Source organism: Dasypus novemcinctus, chromosome 24, assembly GCF_030445035.2.
Source record: "Dasypus novemcinctus isolate mDasNov1 chromosome 24, mDasNov1.1.hap2, whole genome shotgun sequence".
NCBI lineage: Eukaryota > Metazoa > Chordata > Mammalia > Cingulata > Dasypodidae > Dasypus > Dasypus novemcinctus.
In genome coordinates this window covers 54,509,637-54,530,800 of record NC_080696.1, presented here as the reverse complement: position 1 = coordinate 54,530,800, position 21,164 = coordinate 54,509,637, and the positions used below count along the sequence as shown (strand labels likewise).

At 56.6% G+C, this 21,164-nt stretch overlaps 1 protein-coding gene across 3 annotated transcripts; it reads left to right on the top strand.

Moving 5' to 3' along the window:
* Nucleotides 1-214: 214 nt before the first annotated feature.
* On the top strand, nt 215-20,294 carry KCNG1 (potassium voltage-gated channel modifier subfamily G member 1). Of its 3 annotated transcripts, none has more exons than XM_023589879.3 (4): nt 215-401; nt 12,902-12,954; nt 13,512-14,311; nt 18,680-20,294. In XM_023589879.3, exons 3-4 carry the CDS (start codon nt 13,538-13,540, stop codon nt 19,445-19,447), a joined length of 1,542 nt encoding a protein of 513 aa, XP_023445647.1. In that variant the 5' UTR covers nt 215-401; nt 12,902-12,954; nt 13,512-13,537; the 3' UTR covers nt 19,448-20,294. The 3 variants fall into 3 exon arrangements, with proteins under 3 accessions (XP_023445647.1, XP_004462246.1, XP_004462247.1); XM_004462189.5 differs by having other exon boundaries at nt 12,902-13,079; XM_004462190.5 differs by lacking the exon at nt 12,902-12,954.
* The last annotated feature ends 870 nt before the right edge of the window (nt 20,295-21,164 follow it).

Genomic DNA, 21,164 nt, shown 5'->3' with positions numbered 1-21,164 from the left:
GCCGGTCGCCCGGGGGCCTGCTCCCGGCGTCGCCGTTGCCACGGATTCCGCAGCGAGGCGAGGCCGGGCGCCGCGCTCTCCCCGCCCCGCGCGCAGTCCCCTCCCTCCGTCCCGCCTCCTGCCCGGGTCCCTCCCTCGGCGGTCGCCGCGCCGCGCTCCCGGCGCACTCGCAGCCCGGCGGGGACCGGGAGGCAGAGGCGGGGCGGCCCGGGGCCGGGGGCCGGGAGCCGAGCCGAGCCCGGGGACGGAAGTTTGGCCGCGGCTCCGGCAGGCGGCGCGGGCGCCCCGGGGGGCGCTGCCAGGCCCCTCTCGTGTCCTCGCCCGCGTCCCGCCGGCAGCCGAGGGGACGCCAGCCGCGGCCGGGCCAACTCCGAGGCGGGACGCGGCGCCGGGAACTTGAGGTGGGAACTTTGCGCGCCGCAGCCTCGCCGGGCGCCGCCGAGCCGCGGGCCGCGCGGGCGCCTGCCAACTCGGGCTGCGGGAGCCGCACGTGGCGGTGGCGCCGGGGTCTCCTGCGAGGGACTCGAAACCTGCCGCGGAGGGAGGCAGGGGCGACAGCAGCGGCCCGGAGCAGCCGCGGGCTGCGGCGTGGAGAGCACTCGCGGCCGCCGCGCTGCGTCCCGGGGTGCGGGACGTTCTCTGTCGCGGTGCCGGGGGTACGCTAGGGGGGAGGTGGCATCCTGGCTACCCGCGGGGACGGAGGTTTCTTGCCCGATTGCCGGGGATGCGGGGCGTGGGTGGAAGAAGGAAGTTTTGGGGAGTGGGGGGAGGTCATTCATCCTTCCCTTGGCCACTGAATGGAGCATTCCATCAATGGGGCTCATTGAGTGGTTCATCAACAACAGGCATTTGTTGAGCACCTACTGTATGCTAGACTCCTGGCATGCAGAGACATTTCCGTTCTCTGGAGACCCCTGCCTCTGGCAGAGCAGATGGTTTCCCCCTCGGCCTGATGGAGGGGCTCAGCTGGATGAATGGGAGTCTTTGAGTGGGGAAGGAAAGTGGATGAAGATTGACTGAGCACCTACTATGTGCAGCTCATCTCGCAAGGGCTTGGCATTCATTACTGCATTCATTCAACAAGCATTTATTGAGGCACTCTGCTGGAGAGATAACAGAGGACACGATGGGTGGGGCCAGCTGTCACGCAGCTTAGAGAGAAGTCGCCCGGCCCTTGAGGAGGTCACAGCTTGGTGTGGTGGCCAGCTGTCCACCCGCGCATGTGTGGACAAAAAGTCACTCGACAGTTTGCAGGCTGGGCATTCGTTGGTTCAGCTAATACAGGGATTCTTAAGAGGACGGGAGGGAATTTGGTTCTTGGATGGCGAAAAAAAATGTCCAAAAAGCCTCCGTAGAGGAGGTGATAAGGAGCAGGAAAAGGTGAACACTGGTCTGACATTACCGATTAATGCAGCCTCCCCTCCACCAGTGGCTTTTATTCAGTTGTCCATTCAGCAGGCGTTTTCTGAAGCTCTTACACCTAAACGGTGCCAGGTCGTGCCAGGAGGTAAGGTTATCCAGGTGGATGGGTTGAGCGAGTCAGCCCCCTTCTCTGGCACCCTGAGATAAGTGCAGGGCAGGGTGAGCAGGGGAAGCAGGAAACGCTCTGATTCATGGCGGGAGGGGGAGAGGCAGGTTTCCTGCCTCTGTGAATCCAGCACAGATTTATTCACTCGAGCGCATTTTATAACCCCACACAGGACTTCAGTCAGAGTCCCCGTGGGGAGCCACACCGGCAGCCAGCCTGTCTCCAAGGAAAGCTTAGCACTCCTGGAGCCCCGATGCCCGGGGCCGTGGGCTGAGGCACGTGGCCAGGGCGGCCATCCCTCCTGGGTGGGTTCTCAGGCTCCATCGGACTGAGCTCGGCCCAAGTGTCCTTTGACGTTTGGAGCTCTGCAGAGGCACCTGCCAAATGGCGAGGGAGGGAAGGTGTGTTTGTAAGACACACGAGCGATGGTCCCCGGGGTAGCCCTCCCCACCCCTTCTAAGCCAGCCCATCCAGTGGAAAAACATCTGTCATGGGACACACTTGAAACCCGCAGGGAACCGCGAGTGTGCTGGAAACAAGACAGCTTTGCTTCCTCTCTGCGGGCCGGGGAACCGAGGCTGGGGACACCCTGGAGCCTGATTTGGGGCAGATCTGGGGGCCAAGCTCCAGTCTGGCTGCAACTTTGAATTCTCTGCACCAGCTACACAGCTGGGCCCTGGCAAGAGGTGAGGGAGACGTGCTGAGAACACAAGAGCAGGGAGAGGCGTCCTCGGTGCAGAGCTAAGAGACTCAGGCTGCGACTGGACTGGGGAGTACACCCATCAGGCCCCTGAAGAGTGTCTTGGGTGGGTTGTCCTTTCTCCCAGAGCCCCTGGGTGAGAAATGGCAGCTGGAAAACCCCTTTAAGTACAATTAGTAGAGAGGTAGAGGCAAGCATCTAGCTGCAAGCACTCAACCACTGTTGGCCATTTTTATTATATAGCAGACTGTGCTTGATGAACAAGATCAGAACATAAAGTGAATTTGCTAGAGATAGGACCTGAATTGTGCCAATAATTGTTTCCCAGCTGTAGGGTGACTTTTATTCCCCGGGCGTGTGTAACCCAGCTCTCCCTCCCTCCTTCCTCACTTCCCTGCCTCAGCCTCCTGCAGCCTCCACACTTACTAGCTGAGAAGGGCCGAAAAACTGTGTATACCCCAAGTCCCACCACTCCCCCAAGCCTGCCTCCCCCATTGAAGCCTCTATCCCCAAATCTAGGCTGCAAGAAGGTAGATAGGAAAAGAAGCTTCTGGTAGAAGGCAAATGTGCACCGGGTGTTATTTTGCCAGCAGCAGAGTGTGGCAGCTCCACCGGCAGCCTCTTTTTCAAGTGGTGAGACTCTGGGACTCTCTCTCATTTGGGGTGGGGGGGGGTGAAGAGAAGGGCCCAGCCCTCAGTGGAAATCCCCCCAGGGACTTGGGCTCCAGCTCGCAGGAAGCAGGGCTGAGGTCCCTTGTGGCTGGACAGTGGTGTTGACAGCAAGCAACTGAGGAAGACTCCCCAGCCCGACAGCACCTCCCCGAGACCCGAGGTGCCAGGACCTGGACTGGGCTACTGGCCGAATCCTTTTTGATTAGCACTTAATTGGGGATTAATGCAGCATCTGGAGCCCTAACCCTGACCGACCGTGCCAAGCCAAGGGCAGGGTGGAGAGATGGACAGGCCTGCTAGGATTTAGGGAATGAGGAGGTGAGGACCGTGTTGAGGGAAAGAAAGTGAAACCTGAGGAGCTGGGAAAAGAAATGCTTTTCTCTTGGAAACCTGCCTTTGGGGGGCCTCACTGGACAAAATCGCCGTGTCAGCAGGCCGTGCATTCCTTTCTGGGGGCTGTAGGGGAGAATCCTCTTCCTTACCTTTTCCACCTTCTAGAAGCTGCCGGCATTCCCTGGCTCCTGGCCCCACATCATTTCAACCTCTTTCCTTCTCCCATTGCTTCCTGGCTCTCCCACCTCCCTCTTAAAAGGACAGTCGCAAAGACATTGGGCCCACCTGGCAATCCAAAATAATCTCCTCATCTCAAGAGCCTTAACTCAATCCCATCTGCTAAATACCTTTTGCCATGTCTAGAAATGTATTCCCAGGTTCCAGCGATTACAGTGTGGACCTCTTTGCGGGGTATTATTCTGTCGATCAAAGTGATTGACTTGACCTCGATGCCAGGTGAGCGGTCGTGCCAGGACTGAGGTGCAGCCTTCCAGAAGGTGTTTTCTGTCTCACATTCTCCCTCTGAGGGAGGGGAGCTGGCAAGCTCACCACACAAAAGCCACCCTAATCAATGCTTAGCCAGCCCTTACGATGTGCTGGGCACAGCTCCAAGCGCTCTGTGTCCATCAGCAGCCTTCAGAGGCAGTGGACAAATACCCAGCTGACAGCAGAGGACACACAGGCATGGCAACTTGAACTGGTGGCAGGAGGGGGCACAGCTGGTAATTGGTGGTTCCAGAGCCCACACCCGTCGCCATAGCTGGTGCCCGACTCTACCACTGAATGGCTCTTCTGTCCAGTGGCCAAAATGGCAACACGGAGTTCGACAAAACTATGGGTCTTGTTGATTTCTTGCTCTGCGTTTATGCATATACAAAATAGGAATGGAAATGTTTCCCCAGCAACGGGCCATTGACTGCTTCCCCCAGCCCCAAAGACTCGAAAGGCTCGTCTGCAGGAAAGGGAGACTAGAGTCCCAGCCCCTGGCTCCGTGGGGGCACCAGAGCCTGCCCACCAGGGACGGGGGATCCCCAGAGGAAGCAAAATGCGAGGTCAAGGTCGGAGGCCCACAGACCTGGCTTCGGTCTCGCGTCACTTACCACCAGTCTGGAATGTTCACTTCCCAGAGTCACTTTCCCCCTCTGTCAAATGGGGGTGTTCATGGCGATTTCTGCCTCCTAGAGAAGGACGCGGGCTCATGGGATTAAAGCTCCCAGCACAGCGCCTGGCCCTTGGGGGGCTGCCCCCGAGGGAGGCCGTTCCCTCTGCTCTGTAGCTCTGTGTGTTTGGCGCTCTCTCCTCTTACCCCCCCACCTCCCACTCAGCCACCAGAGATGGGCAGAAGGATGGGGAGAGAGCAGCGTCCAGGAGGGGCCAGTGTTTGTCACAATCCTGGAGAGAGCCCATCAGTGCCCGGGGACTGATGGAGCCCTTTCGTGTCCTTGGTGGACCGTGGCCCTGGCGTGGGAGATCAGAGGACGTTGCTGTAGCCTCCACTCACCCTGCAGGTGCTGCTCTCCTCACGGGGTAGGAAACGGGCTCAGAGAGGGCCAGGGACTCAGTGGGCACATGGAGCTGGAAACCACGTGCAGGCGGCTGGCCCAGGCCTCGGGCCCAGGCCCCCTGGGGTTGCCAGCAGGAGCAGCAGTGATGGCCAGAGGACCTGGGTGCCACCCGCTCCAGCTCCCAGCCCTGCTTCCCGAGGCCCCGCACCCACCCCCAATCGTGCACTGACCCCCGAGCAGCCTCGTGCTGGGGCTGCCCTCAGAACTCCTCATGGTTTAAGTGATCACTGACCTTTGGAAACGTGGCTGCGCAACCCTGGGGGGTAACTTGGGAAGGGGTCATCGGCAGACCCTTGGGCTCATAAAAGGAAATTTAACCAAGGTGGCCCAAAACAGAAGGTTTTTCTCTTGAACCAGAAGGATTTTGACTTCTCCAATGAAGTCCCCACAAGGGTTCCATGGTGCCTTCTAGAAGGAGGTTGAGAAGTTGGGCAGGAGGTTCAGAAGGCAGGGGGCCTCCCTGCCAAAGCCCAGAGTGGCGCATCTTGTCTCCAACCCCCCCTCCAGGCATTCGTGGGACTCTCCCTTTCTCTCGCTCTCAAACTTTATTATACAGAAAAATCCCCTGTCCCAGGGACCTGCACAAGATGCCGATTCTCTGGCCAGGGAGGCAGCCGAGGTCTCTAATGGAGGAGGTCTGGGTGGAGCCCAGGAGTTACTGGCTCCACCGAGCACCTGGGGTGCTTCTCCAGCAGGTGGTTTGGGCGTTTTTGCACCCTTCATTTTCTTTTTTTTTTTCCTTAATTTATTTCTCTCCTCTTCCATCCCCCTCCCCTGTTGTCTGCTCTCTGTGTCCATTCGCTGTGTGTTCTTCTGTGTCCACTTGCATTCTTGTCAGCGGCACCGGGAAACTCTGCCGCTTTTTTTGTTGCATCATCTTGCTGCATCAGCTCTCCGTGTGTGCAGCACCATTCCTGGGCGGGCTATGCTTTTTTTCTTGCGGGGTGCACTTCTTGTGCGTGGGGCTCCCCTACACAGGGGACCCCTACGCAGGGGACACCCCTGTGTGGCATGGCACTCCTTGCATGCAGCAGCACTGCGCTTGGGCCAGCTCCACACAGGTCAGGAGGCCCTGGGGATCTATCGCTCTATCAGCTGAGCCACAACCACTTCCCTCATTTCCTTTTATAACCTGAGTTGAAACCCAGAGCCCTAGTCATCACGCTCTTATTTCTTTGCACTCTTCTTCATTGGCCTGTTATTTTACTCTCTTATTTTATTCATTTTTTAGCTTCATTCCAATCCTGGTGCTTGGTCCCCTGTCCCTTCAAGAAACCCCATGTGGTTGATATGGGTTCTTAAATATGCTTAGGTGCTTGTAAGATCTGTAACGGTGTGAGTGTGTGTGTTAATTTACATAAATAGCATAGTGCTATAAACTTCTATTTCTTTTTTCACTCAGCACCATGTTTTTAAGATCCAAATGTGTTGCTAAATGTACATCTGCTTCATTGCTTCTAATTCTCGTGCAAGATTCCATAATCTGCATCCACCACAATTTGCCTTCCAGGGGCTGGGCAGTGGGGGCCCCCAGCGCCCCAGTCTCTCTAGCAGTGCCGGACATACGTTCTTGCCCATTGATGCTCTCTTCGGTCTGATTCCCTAAAAGCAGCCTCTGTGTCAAGGACTGGAGCGCAAGTAATTTCTTATCAACAGTGCTTGCCACCACCGCTGTGGCCACAGGCAAATCATCCTTCATGTCACTCAGTACCACCCAATGGCTTTCCCTGAAGGCCATACCAGGACATGCTCCTTCCAGCAATGGGACCTGGGGGTCAGACAATCCTGGTCCAAATCCTGGCGGATCAGTTCAAGAAAGGAGTCACTCTGGGGGGAGTCACCGGCCCCCCGCAGCTGATAATTACACAGCCGGCGTCTGTTGAGGACCTCTGCATGCCAGGCACTGGCTGGAGTGCCTCACGGGCCTTGTCTGCTCCAGTCTTCACAACTCAGGGAGGCAGGAGCCGTTCAGATCTCCGTTTAACACATGAGGAAACTGAGTCTCAGAGGTAGGGAATGACTTGCCCAAAATCACAGCTACTGGCCTTGATCCCAGGTCTCCCAATTTCAGAAGCCCAGGGGCTCCCCTTCAGCCCCGGCTTGGGGAAGTCAGCAAGTTGCTGGAGCAGGACCAGTGTTTTCGTTTGCTAGGCTGCCGAATTGTAATATACCAGAAATGGGCTGGCTTTCACAATGGGGATTTATTCACTTTGGAGCTCACAGTTTTGAGGCTGTGAAAATGTCCAAATCAAGGCATCCAGGTGATGCTTTCTCCCCAAAGCCCAACTCCCAGCCGTCCTGGACTCCTCTTGACATGGCAAGGTGCATGGTAGTATCTGCCAGGCTCTCCCTTCGCTCCGGGTTTTGTGGCTCCAGCTTCTCGCACCCCGCTTTCTCTGCTTCTGTGGGTTTCTCTCTGTATTCATCCCATTTATGAAGGACTCCAGTAAGAGGAGTAAGACCCACCCTGGGTCATGCCCCAACTGAAGCGACCTAATCTAAAGGTCCCACCTAGAAAAGGTTCACACCCACGGGAATGGGTGAGCTCTAAGGACATGATATTTCTGAGGTCCATAAAAGCCTCAAACTGCCACAGCAGCTTTTTCTCAACACCCCTTGAGTTCATTTCCTGTTGCTACTGAAAAAAATTACTACAAAGTGGCTTAAAAGAACTCAAAAGTTTAACTCTTCGGGGAGCAGATGTAGCTCAAGTGGTTGAGTGCCTGCTTCCCACATATGAGGTCCTGGGTTCAATCTCTGGTACCTCCTAAAAATGTTTTTTTTTAAAGCTATCTTAGCGTTCTGGAGATCAGAAACCAGAAATGGGTCTTTCTGGGCCAAAACTAAGGTGTCGGCAGGGCTGCATGCCTTCTGGGGCTCTAGGAGAGAATCCGTTTCCTTGCCTTTTCCAGCTTTTTCTAGATGCTCCCACATTCCATGGCCCATGGCCCTTTCCCCCCCCCTTCAAAGCCAGCCGTGGTGGGTTATGTCTTTCTCGCATCGCATCTCTCTGACACTCAGTCTCCTGCTTCCCTCTCTCACTTCTGAGGACCCTGGAGGTGACCTTGGGCCCACCTGGACAAGCCAGGACAATCTCCCATCACAAGTTCAGCTGATCAGCAGCCCTGATTCCTCTTGCCATGTAACCTACTCATATCCACAGGTCCTGGGGACGAAGGTGTGGACGTCTTTGGGGACCCCCAGTGATGTTCACCAGCACTAACCAGTCAGGCCTGATCTGGAGCGCAGCTACCCCGAGGAGGCAGGTGCCACTGCTGGGCACAGCTAACACCTCTGCCTCTGGGCTTCGCCATCTTTCTGCAGCCTCCCGAGTCTCTGCTTGGCCTCTCCTGCCCCTTCCTGGCCCAGCTAGGTCTTTCCTAAAATGAAAAGCAACAATCTGAAAACCAGGCAGAGGCTTTCTCAGATGATCTAAAGGTACCCGTAAATCCCTGCCACGTTTCTAGACCAAGCACTGCCGTGACAGAGCTGCGAGGCGTCCACCCCGCCTTGCGCCCGGTCGTCAGGTGCCCCCGTCTCTCTCCTCGGTTTTGCCCCACAGTCTCTCTCGCCCTTCAGCTCCCCAGAGCCAGGAAATGCCTCCTCCCCCTCGGGTCTCCTTCTAACACCACCCGGGGCCAGGCCCGTCGGCGTGGCCCCCACGGTTCTTCCCACATCCTCTCGGCTCCCCGCGTCTCCTCCGCTGCCAGCCTGGTTCAGCCTCTCTTAGCCCTTTCCAGAACGACTGGAGTAGCTTTCAGCCTCGTTTCCCACCACGCCGCGCGGCCTCTCTCAACCCGCTGCTGCCATGGACTACCTGTCCACGTAGGGCGAAATCCCAGCTCTGCATCGGGGCCCACGAGGCCCTTTCTGTCTGGTGCCTGCCGCCCCCCCCTCACTTGCCCAGCCACACTGGCCTGTTCTTCTCTTCCATCTTTGACCAGCCAGGCCCATCCAGCATCAGGGAGCATCCTCTTGCTGTTCCTCTACCCAAGAACGTCATCTCCGTGACACTCAACCCAATGCCACCTCCTCCGAGAGGTCCTCCCTGATCACTGCAGCCAGTGGTGCCCCCACCCCACCCTAGTCATTCTCCATCCGTCACCTGCTCTCGCCCCTACTCAGCTCTCACTACAACCGGAGGTTATTTGTACTCACTTGGTGACTGTCTCCCCCACTAGAATGCCAGCTTCTGAGGATGGGGGCTGGGTATGTCTTGTTTTCTGCTACATCTGCAAACCTGGCACAAAGTCTGATACCTGGTCAGTGTTCAGCAGCTGTTTATTGAGTGAATGAATGAATGAATGAATGACGGCTTCCTCAGGACTCACCCCACCATCTCAGCCCCTTTCTCAAACGGCTTCCTCTTCCCAAGTGTCCATAGACTCTCACTGGCAAAATCATTAAAATCCATTAGGCTGATATGAAGTAATTAAAATAAGCAAACTCATGACTCAGAATCTAGAATAGAGGTTACCAGGGGATGGGGTGGGGATAGGGAACGGGACGTTAAGGCTTAAGATGTACAGGGTCCCTCTGTGGAATGATGGAAATGTTTTGGTAGTGGGTGGTGGTGATGGTAGCACCCAATTAACAGTACTGAAATCTATAGCTGAATGTGGTTCAAGGGGGAAATGTTAGGTTGTATATATGGTAATAGAATAAAATTTTTTTAAGATTTATTTATTTCTCTCCCTTTTCCCCCACTGTCTGTTCTCTGTGTCTATTTGCTGTATGTTTTTCTGCAACCACTTGCATTATCCGGCAGCACTGGGAAAGTGCGTCTCTTTTTTGTTGTTGTTGTGTCATCTTGCTGTGTCAGCTCTCCATGTGTGGGGCACCACCCCTGGGTGGGCTGTGCCTTTCTCACATGGGGCGGCTCTCCTTGCCAGTCACACACCTTGCGTGTGGGGCGCCCCTGTGTGGCACGGCACTCCTTGTGTGCAGCAGCTCTGCGCGTGGGCCAGCTCACCACGCGGGTCAGGAGGCCCTGGGGGTCAAACCCTGGACCCTCCATATGGTAGGCAGACACTCTATCAGTTGAGCCACATCTGCTTCCCAGAATAAAAATTTTTTTTAAAATCCATGGAACTGTACTTCACAGTGAGCCCTAAGTTAAACCATGAACTATAGTTAATAGTACAATTATGAAAATGCACTTTTGTCAGTTGCAACAAATGTCCCATACCAATGCAAGGTGTTAGTTATAGGGTGGTATATAGGACTCCTGTATCTTATGCATGGTTGTTCTGTTAACCCACCGCTTCTCTAATAAAAAAATTCCATTATGCTCCAGAACTGAGAGCTAGCACTGTGAGGGTAGCAAGCTGGGTGAACAGTAGGATCATTTTCCAGAAGACAGATGTCAGGGCCTGTTTGACTTACGCATGTTACTCTAGCTTCTGGAGCACTTGGAGCCTTCCTCCCCACCCACGAACAGACTGGGCGTCAGCAAGGCCAAGGCTGCAGAGAGATGCACCCGCCCCTCTGTGGCAGTTTAAGATTACTCTTGAATCCCCAAAAGAGAGATTATGTTTGTAAACTAATCTGTTCCGCTGGGTGTGATACCCTTTGATGGCATTAGATTCAGCCGACACGTCTTGATGAAATTACCTGTTAAGATTAGGGCTTTGATTCAACCATGTCAGCAGGGCATGACCCAGGGTTGTGTCCCCGCCCCCTTGGTGGGCTGATATGAACAGGGCACTCACTCAAGAAGACACATGGAAGACGAGAGCGTTGTCAGGCTTGGTCCTGGGGCTCCGGAGAGAGCTGAGCCATTCGCCTGATAGTTTGCAGCTGAGCAGCTGATAAGGCCTGGAAAGAGACGAGCCTGAGCCAGACGGAGAGAGGAAGCCCTGAGAGATGAGCCCTACGCCAGCCTACAGCTGAGATGGGGGGAAGCTGGGCCGGTGGAGCCTTAGAGGAGTAAGGCCTGAGAGCCCAGGCGGGGACCGCCTGCCATCTTGCTTCAACTTTGGTGAGAAAGCAGCCTTGAGCTGGACTCTTTAGGGCCTTGACACTGTAAGATTTTACCCCAAATAAAACCCCTTATAGAAGCCAGCAGCTTTCTGGTCCTTTGCATCCACACCCCTTTGGCGGACTAATGAGCCCTCGGTTAGCAAGTTCCAGCACCCAGCCTGGCCAGGGTGCTCCGGCTTTGAAAGGGGGGGTGCCGACGGTAACGTCCTCCCCCTTCACGTGGAGCATTCTGCTGAGATAAGACAACTCACTCACCACTGAGACATGGCGTGCTGGAAAGAAATGAGGACCCGCTGATTGGGAAAGCTTTCTGCTTGAGGGAACGCGGGCAGGGTTGAAACGAGACATTCTGGAAGAGAAGAGGTGATTACACCGTGGGGATTTCACAAGGGCCCTTCGGGGCTTTGGGGAGGAGAGGAGCGCTCCTCTGCCTCCGTCACCCTGCTTGCCAGGCAGAATGTCATTTTTACTCTTGTCTTTGGTGGCAAAGATAAAGCATCAGAGCTGAAAAGCAGTCTTGCTAATGTGAAGCTCTTAAAAAGGATTATTCTCACACCTCCAAGGGATCCTGGCAGGCATTGCCTGAAGAGATGGGTTCCAATTTTAAGGGAAGTTAAAAACACTCTGAAATCAAATCATTTTTATTTCAAACACAGGTGTACCCTAGTTTTCCAAAACCCAATCTGTGAAACTGTAGCTTTCCCCAAAGATAAATGAGTGGAGTGAGGATTGTTGTTTTTTTAAGCGTTTGTGCTGGGAACACCTTTCAAACCTGAATACTGCCTGGGTTCTTTTAAACCATGTTTCTCATCCCTGCACTGTGTGCGGTTTCCCTGAACATATCCGCAGCACTGATTGGCATCCAGGTTTGGAAGTCGGTTTGTATTTGGAATCCTGATAAATTTTGCCAGTAGCACTTGCTTCCATCGGGGATTGGGCAAGGGGAGGGGTAGTGATTTAAAAGCAAAGCATTGGATGTGGCTCAATCCATTGGGCACCTGCCTACCACATGGGAGGTCCTGGGTTTGATTCCTGGTGCCTCCAAAAATAAAATGAGAAGGTGAGCAGACACAGAGAGCAGACAGTGAGCACAAACAACGGGGGGCAGGGGGGGTATAAATAAATCTAAAAAAAAGCAAAGTATTAGACTATTGCTGCTTTTCTACCATCAACTTAACTCTGAAGAGCTTCTGTTCCTGTTAGCCAGGGGTCTAAATCTTGAGTGCCTACAGGGACCAAAAAGGAAACATACATGAGTGAAGTTGGGAGGGTGTTAGGGAGACAATAGGGAGTGGTGGGAACTGTGGCAGATGGAAATATGCATGCCCCACCTAAAGGGGGCAGCCATTTCTCAGCTGGAATTTGGGCTCAGTGTTGCTAGATATTCTTATTTTTCAAGAGAAGCCAAGAATATGAATGTAGATGAAACTTCTCAATTTTCAAAATGTTCTTCATGCCAAGCAAAATATTTGTGAACCAAATTCAGTAGCACATACCGTGAGCTTTGAAGGTCCAGAAGGACGGAGTCTACACCAGCTGATATTCGTCCCCAGTTTCTCAGGAGTGCCCTGACCGCATTGGTCTCATCAATAGCACTTTTACTCACTCAATGAGCACTTTTGCGAGGGTTCTGTGAGCCCCAGGGACGCAGAGATGAGTAAAGCACAGCTCTTTCCCTGCAGGGAGCAAGCAGAAGGAGCCACGCTGGCACCCAGACCGTTCTAAAACAGGGAGGTCAGCTCAGTGGAGGCACATGCACCCCGTGCTAAGGGAAGGGGTGCTCAGGTTAGCTGTAGGAGCCAGGAGGGCTTCCCGGAGGAGTGAGCATGCCCCTGAGAGGAGCAGGTCTGCCTGCCTGGCCCACCCCTGTCTCCTCGAGCTGGTGTTGCTGACCCATGAGCAGTCAGCGCACTATTTTGAAAAATGTGTTTTCTTTGTACCCTGCCTTTTCTTTATGGCAGCAATACAAGGTGTCCCTTTACGGTGAGTGGTGATAATGAACAAGAACCGTGAAGGACTTCCTGCGCGCCAGTCTTTGTAGAAGTGCTTTTGTGCGCATCGTTCGTTTAATCCTCTCAGAAATCCTACGGCTTAGATCATGTGTTTATCCCCATTTTACAGATGAGGAAACTGAAGCACATCAAGGTCCAGCCACTTGCCCGGGCTGTGTGCTGGTAATCCTGACACCGGGCCTTCGCCGCCGCGTCGCAGTTGCCATTTGGGGCCGGATAAGTCTCTGTCGCGGGAGCTGTCTGGGCATTGGAGGATTTTAGCAGTGTCCCTGCCCTCTCTCCACTAGGTGCCAGTAGCAACCCCAACGTTGTGGCAACCCAAGATGCCTCCAGACATGGCCAGGTGGCCACTGGAGGCAAAAGCGCCCCGGGCTAGGGACCACTGCCCGCCTGTCCCCGTAAAATAAATGCAAAAAAAGCGTTGGGTTGATTTAAAACGGATCTGAGTCTGACAACCTCACAGGTGCCCCCCGGACAGTGCCCGGGGTTCTCAGGCCTGGGTCGGGACCCCGGCGCCGGTGGCAAGGCCCGGCACAAGGGAGGGCGCAGAGAATCTGTGAGGCATATATGAGGTGGCCGTGGAGAAACGGCGAGGGTGGCTTAGGAGATGCTGGGCCATCGCGAGTCCCCCTTAAGTGACTGTCGGGGGAACCGGTGCTCCGGGTGAGATGCCGCTTACGGGGATCACTGAGGGCCTGTCCTCCTCCTCTTCCCCCCAGGCCCGAGAGGGATGTGAAGGCCCAAGATGACCCTCCTACCCGGAGACAACTCGGACTTCGACTACAGCGCCCTGAGCTGCGCCTCCAACTCCTCCTTCAACCCGGCCTTCTTCCCGCAGAGCCGGGCGCTCAAGGGCGTGTTCTACGGCCGGGCCCAGCGGCTGCGGCCGCAGGACAGCCCCCGGCAGGGCGGCCCGCCCGAGGACCGCCGGCGCCAGATCATCATCAACGTGGGGGGCATCAAGTACTCGCTGCCCTGGACCACGCTGGACGAGTTCCCGCTGACGCGGCTGGGCCAGCTCAAGGCCTGCACCAACTTTGACGACATCCTCAACGTGTGCGACGACTACGACGTCACCTGCAACGAGTTCTTCTTCGACCGCCACCCGGGCGCCTTCGGCACCATCCTGACCTTCCTGCGGGCCGGCAAGCTGCGGCTGCTGCGGGAGATGTGCGCCCTGTCCTTCCAGGAGGAGCTGCTCTACTGGGGCATCGCCGAGGACCACCTGGACGGCTGCTGCAAGCGCCGCTACCTGCAGAAGGTCGAGGAGTTCGCCGAGATGGTGGAGCGGGACGCCGAGGACGACCCGCTCGACAGCGAGGCCGGCGACAGCCAGGGCCCGGCCGAGGGCGCGGGCCGCCTGGGCCGCTGCATGCGGTGGCTGCGCGACATGGTGGAGAAGCCGCACTCGGGGCTGCCCGGCAAGGTGTTCGCCTGCCTCTCGGTGCTCTTTGTCACCGTCACCGCAGTCAACCTCTCCGTCAGCACCTTGCCCAGCCTGAGGGAGGAGGAGGAGCAGGTAAGAACCCACGGCCACGGTTGGGGAGGACGGGAGTCCAAGCGGTCAGCTGGGACCCCTCTTCTCCTGGGAGTCCGCTCTTCCATGCACACCCATTATCACCTCCTCCCAGAAGCCCTCCCTGACTGCACTGGCCCTGTAGCATCCCCCGGCACTCCTGACATCGTGCTGCATGGCAGACCCTTTACACATGTGCCTGCCTTCCCATTAAAGTGTGAACTCCAGGAGGACAAAGGCCAGGCCTGCCGTGGTCCACTCTGTCCCCAGTGCCTAGAACAGTGTCCACCACAGACAGGGCACTCAGCCACTATTTGTCCAAAGAATGAACAAGTGAATAAATGGAAGGACCCAGTGCTAAGTATGTTGCATGTATCATCAGAGGTTTATTTCACCTGCTTGGGTCCTTTCTCAGCCTTCCTAATTGTTTTTTATAAAAATTATCCCAGCATGATAGTCTGGGTCCTGAATATAACTTTTATTTGTGTGTGTGTCCTCAAATGGTGACCGTTTCTGTGTGCTAAATAAGAGAATGCATGGAAAATATGTAATCCGGGGCTTGGTCCAGGGTCTGCTCCGTTCTAAGGGCCACGTGGCAGCTCACGGGAGCCGGGACTGGGTGGCACATGCTCCCTGCAGCTTCTCTGTGAGCCCTTCAGCCATCCTGGGACCTCCGTGCTCTCACACCCACCTGACAAATGAGGACACCGAGGCTCTTAACTCAGGTCTGAGCCCAAATTCTGTCTTCTTAGACATACTTAGATGTGTAAGTATGAATTCTACACAGGCATCCTACTGTAGCCGCAGGGACGGAGGTGACTGACTCACACATTGTTCCCTAAATTTGTTTACTGCCGGTGCCAGCATTTAAAATGGAGGTGTTTTTCAGATAAAACCTGCAAACTCCCAGCTTCTCTTTGAAAGAAGATAAGGTCCGGCCCTCCAGCCGGCTGGCTGCTCTTGGGGGCTGTTTGTGAGCCTGACCTCCCAGGCCAGCATCCTTATTTATGGGGCCTGGGGACCCTGTGGCCCTTTCCTTACACACAGAGATTTTAAAGCAAGTTTTAGATTTTAAAGCAAGTCTCAAGAGAGACGGAAAGGCCTCAGGCAAATGCACAAGTGCTGGAGACAGGCCTGGCAGGCCTGGCAATGTGAACTGAGCATAAACTCCATGCCAGCCAGCACTGACTGAGCGCCCACCAGGGCCGGTGCCCTGACGCTTTACATGCACTCTCTGATTTAACACCAGAAATACCACGGCAGGGTATTTCCACATGTATGTATTACAGAGGAAGTAGCAATAGCTACCGTATTTATAACCCAGAGAGGTTTAAAAAATAATATTAACGGCACTTAGCCAGTCAACTTAACTTCCACTGAGCATCAGACTCAGTAAGGAAGAGGGCAGGGCTGGGACCAGCCTGCCTGATTCGAATCCCATTTTGCCCACTCTGGCTCTGTGATGCTGGGCAAGTTACTTAACCTCTCTGCGCTTCAATTTCCTCCCCTGTCCAAAGGGCTCTGAACAGGCTGACCTCACAGTGCTGTGAGGATTCTAGGAGGGCATCCAGGGAAAGTGAGTGGAACTGCACCTGGTGCAAAACGAGCGTGAGGGGGGTGTTGGTCAGAATTGTCAGTCCCCCCAAAAGAAAGAAAGGAAGTACTCGCTATTTGAGACCTAACAGGAAGAACCTGTACTTAGTATAGATTTCTTCCTCGCTCTGACGTCTATAATCCTGGTTTTATCAGGAAAATACTAATAAAGCCCCGCTTTATTCAACATCTGACACTTGCTTTTCATTTTTTAGTAATGCCTGGCCTTTCTTCATGACTCATTGAAAATGCTCTTCTTAAACTGCATTTTGGTGGCCAGTGGTTTCCTGGTTTCATTTGCCCCTTCTGCCCACCTTGGCGTGCCTGCTGTATGCAGGCTCCACAGGGGGAGAAGTGGCCAGGACACGTCTTCCAAACCACACGGCACTTCCAGTGCAGAGGCAGCACGGGGTGGCGGTAGTAACACACACCCAGGGACCGTAAGTCCAGGCACGTAAGTCCAGGCACGAAGACTCTGTGTAGGAGGTCCACCAACAGTGCTGGGATACCTGGGGGTGCACTCCAGGAAGGCTTCCCAGAAGAGGTGGCTTCCCGCCCCAGAGGTCTGTGACCTTAGAGCCCCACTGAGGATTAGCTCCAGCTTCTAACCTTTTCAGGGGAGAGACCTCTTAGAGCAGGACTCCTAGGACCCAGCTGAGCCCAGGACCCCGCCAGCTGCTCCCAGGCTGAGGCCGTTCACCCCTGCCCTCGCTCCCTGAGACCCCTTTGGCAATGAGGTCCAAGGCCACCGCACGCCACCCAGCCATCCGTTAAGCTCCAGACCAGAGAAACAGTGCACGTGCCACGTGCCAGTGCAGCGCACGGCTGTGGTTTGAGCGGCCCGTGGAGCGTTTCCTTTGTATTGAATTAGTCACCACGTTTAAAAACCAGGAGAGTTCATGTGAAAATCCAGCTTCCCAGCTTCTCTAGAAAAACTCAGAGGCAGCCTTCAGCAGGATTCGCCTGGGGCAGCCCTGGGGGTGCTGAGCGGGCACAGGGGCATGCTCCCCGGAGACTCCAGCCCCCACCCCTTTCCCCCTTTCCTTTGCCTGCCTGGCCCAGAGGCCTTTGAGTCCACCAGCCCTGGCTAACTCTAGTCCACTTCTTTCCCATTCATTCCATTAACAAATATATATTGAGCACCTACTGTGTGCAGGACCTGTTCTGGACACCGGGGTCCTCAGCATGGACGTCACCCACAAAGCACCCCAGCCTGTGGGGGTGGGTGGGTGGGGGAGGGGGGGAGTGGAGGCAGACCATAATAAATGATCAATATGCAAATATGAAGCATATCAAAAGATGATGCGTGTTATGAACAAAATAAAGCAGGAAGGGGAGTTGGGGTGCAGGAAAAAGGAAGAGGGGCCCTATAGGGAATTACAAAGGCTTCTGCAAGTGTGAACTGCGGTGTAAACTATGGTCCATGCAGTGCAGCAGCGCTCCAGGGTGCATTCACCAAATGCAATGAATGTGCCTCACTGGTGAAAGGGAATGTTGATGTGGGCAGGGGGGGATCCTCTTATTTTTTTTTTTAAGGTTTATTTTATTTATTTCTCTCCTCTTCTCCCCCCTCCCCCCCCCCATTGTCTGCTCTTTTGTGTCCACTCGCTGTGTGTTCTTCTGTGTCCATTTGCATTCTTGTCAGTGGCACAGGGAACCTGTGTCTCTTTTGTTGCATATCTTGCTGCGTCAGCTCTCCATGTGTGCAGCACCATTCTTGGGCAGGCTGTGCTTTTTTCGCACAGGGTGGCTCTCCTTGAGGGGCGCACTCCTTGCACGCGGGGTCCCCCTATGCGGGGGACACCCCTGCATGGCACGGCACACCTTGCGTGCATCAGCACTGCATGTGGGCCAGTTCACCACACAGGTCAGGAGGCCCTGGGGATTGAACCCTGGACCTCCCATGTGGTAGGCGGACGCTCTAACCGTTGAGCCAAATCCACTTCCCTCTTATGTTTTTTAATGCAACGTTTTATGCAATCTATTTCTCTTTTTTTAAAAAAAGACAATTTAAAAAAAAAGGCCTCTCCAAGAAGGTCACATTTGAAGCAAGGACCTGGAGGGAGGGCTGGAGTGAGGCGAGTGTTTGAGAAAAGAGGAATCCAGGTGGGGGTGGACCTGGGGTGTTAGAGGAACATCGAGGCGGCCCGTGAGGCTGCAGCAGGTGGGGGGCAGGGGGGAAGAGGAAGCCGGAGAGGAAAGAGACGGCCAAGGGGACCCCGCAGAGGATGTGAGCTGGGAGCACTGGAGGGTGCTGAGCAGAGGAGAGATGGGGCTGACGTGGGCTCCCCCAGGACCTCTGGCTGCAGGTGGAGGATGGTCTGGCAGGAAGCAGGTGGGAGCAGGAGCCCAGGCAGAGGTGACGGCCCCTGTCCAGGGGTGAGGGCAGTGGAGGGGGCCAGCGTGGGGGCAGCGGTCAGGGTGTGGGTGGTTCCCTCCTGGGCCTGTTTGGAAGGCAGAGCTGGTGGGATTTCCTGAGGATTGTAGGTGAGGTACCAGGGGGGCCCTGCAGCAGGTTGCAGGAGACCCGAATCTGGGGTGCCCATCAGACCCCCACATGAGATGTCCGTGTCAGGGCGACGGCTAGAGTCTGGGCTCGGGAGTTCAGGGTGAGTTCTGGGCAGGAGAGGGAGCTGGGAGTGGGCAGGGGCGCCCAGGCCTGGCCAGGCACCTCCGCCGCGGGCCCTGCACCTGCTCTCCCCACCCCCTACCCCAGGCAGAGTTGGCCGGAGGGAGCCCTGACCAAGCCCCGCCCGCGCCCTGACCCCTCTCTCCCAGGGCCAGTGCTCCCAGATGTGCCGCAGCGTGTTCGTGGTGGAGTCGGTGTGCGTGGGCTGGTTCTCCCTGGAGTTCCTGCTGCGGCTGGTGCAGGCGCCCAGCAAGTTCGCCTTCCTGCGCAGCCCGCTGACGCTCATCGACATGGTGGCCATCCTGCCCTACTACACCACGCTGCTGCTGGACGGCGCGGCCGCGGGCCGCCGCAAGCCGGGCGCGGGCGGCAGCTACCTGGACAAGGTGGGGCTGGTGCTGCGCGTGCTGCGGGCGCTGCGCATCCTGTACGTGATGCGCCTGGCGCGCCACTCGCTGGGGCTGCAGACGCTGGGGCTCACCGCCCGCCGCTGCACGCGCGAGTTTGGGCTCCTGCTGCTCTTCCTGTGCGTGGCCATCGCCCTCTTCGCCCCCCTGCTCTACGTCATCGAGAACGAGATGGCCGACAGCCCCGAGTTCACCAGCATCCCCGCCTGCTACTGGTGGGCCGTCATCACCATGACCACAGTGGGCTACGGCGACATGGTCCCCAGGAGCACGCCCGGCCAGGTGGTGGCCCTGAGCAGCATTCTCAGCGGCATCCTCCTCATGGCCTTTCCGGTCACCTCCATCTTCCACACCTTCTCCCGCTCCTACCTGGAGCTCAAGCAGGAGCAGGAGAGGGTGCTGTTCCGCCGGGCCCAGTTCCTGATCAAGACCAAGTCGCAGCTGAGCATGTCCCAGGACAGTGACATCCTGTTTGGGAGCGCCTCCTCGGACACCAGAGACAACAACTGAGCCCGGAGGTCGCCCCCACCCCAGCTGCCAGGTCCCCCCCACCTCCCCCGGCCCCACCTGCCCGCTGCGGCTTGAAGCTCTCGCCATCCACCACAGAAGCCCCCCGGGGGCGTGCAGCTGCCGCTGCGGCACCAACGAACCACGCCCCCGCGGGCACCCCGGCGACATCCGGAGAGGCGCACCTGCCCCTCGGTGGCCAGAGAGGGGCCGGAAGCTGGGCCGCGCCCCAGCACCGCCGTGAGGCCCCGCCGCCCCAGCCCCGCGGGTGGCACCCCTTCAGTAAGGAGACTGCGCGTTCTTTTCACCATGTAAATAACATGCCCGGCAAAAACTCGCTTTAGGGGTCTGCGTGGAGAAGAAGGACAAACAGCCACAGGCCTGTCTCGAGGGTGGCTCGTATCCAAGTAAAGGAAACCAATGCGAAGGAGAGAAAAGCCCTGCCCGGGGCTCTCCGGGAAGAGGGAACCATGTTTCCCAGCAGAGAGCCAGCGGGCGGGCCCTGGAAGGAACAGGCCTGCTCCTCTGGGTCTCACCGGCCTGCGGGGGGCCTGGCGGGGCTGGAGGAAAGGGGGGGACAGACTGCTGGCCAGTCCACACGCCTCTCTCCTTCCTCTTTGACCCCCTTCCCACCAGGCCTCTTTGCTCCCTTTTCCCTCTCGTTCCTTTTTCTTCTCTCCCACCCTCTGCCTTCCTCTTCTCCACCTTAAGCTGTTTTCCTCAAACTTCTCCCCTAAGGCAGTCCCTCCTGCCGAGAGAGAGAGGCCAAGAAACACAGCAAGCATTCTTGGCTACAAAGATGAAATGGCTTCATTTTACGTTTAAAAAACAGTGTGGATTTTTCATTCTACTCCGGGGTTATTTCACATTTTTTTTAATGTTCTAAATGATTTACTTGAATCTGATTCTAAACCCAGAGTGTGGCTGATGCTCGCAGAAGGTGTGCCTGGCTCCCTGGGGCCATCTGAGAAGCGCAGTCTGAAGCCCCCCGGTCTGGAGAGGCTCCCCAGACTCAGGCAGTGTGGGAGACACGCAGTCAGGAGGGACCCCCAGCCGGCCCCACAGATTCCCACTCGGCTCGCAGGGCTCGGAGCCCCCAGGGGGCACAGGCCTGGAGCAGGGTCTCCCTGCCAGGTCAGGGACCCAGGCCCAACCGCACCCGGTTTCTGGACCCAGGCCCGTCTCCCACACACACACACACAGGGACAGCAGCATCACCTTCTTCTTCATCCCAAACCTCCCGGGCCCCACCGGGTCGCCCGGCGCCGCCCAGCAACCCAGCGGGCTCTTCAAACCAAGCCGATGGCCTCACCACCACCCCAGGTCCTCCGTGGCGCGGGTACATTGAGAGCAAGACCCAGCCCCCCGCGTGCTCTGCGTCCTGGCTGCCCGCCTCGTCCTCTCCCCTCCCGCTGGCGCGGTCAGCCACGCTGGCCTTCTGCTCTCCCACACAGCGGCCCGTTCCCATCTGGGAGCCTTTACCCCCGGGACGTCACCGCCCCGCATGGCTGGCCCCCTGCCCTGCCCCCCACCTCGGAAGGAGCCCCCACCAGCACCCCCGCCCCCGCCCTCTCCCCTCACCCTGCCTGTCCTCATCCACTCGCCCCCCTCTGAATCGCCTTGTCTGTTTCTCTGTCCCTCACTCTCTGTCTCCCACACAAGGAGGTCAGCGCTACGCGGCAGGGGCTCACGGCTGGTTCCCAGCACCCGGCACTAGTAG

Bases quoted from the DNA above. Each gene is read 5' to 3' on its own strand.
- KCNG1 (XM_004462190.5), top strand. From the start codon at position 13,538: ATGACCCTCCTACCCGGAGACAACTCGGACTTCGACTACAGCGCCCTG. The intron at 14,312-18,679 runs GTAAGAACCCAC...CCTCTCTCCCAG, and splicing joins TGAGGGAGGAGGAGGAGCAG to GGCCAGTGCTCCCAGATGTG.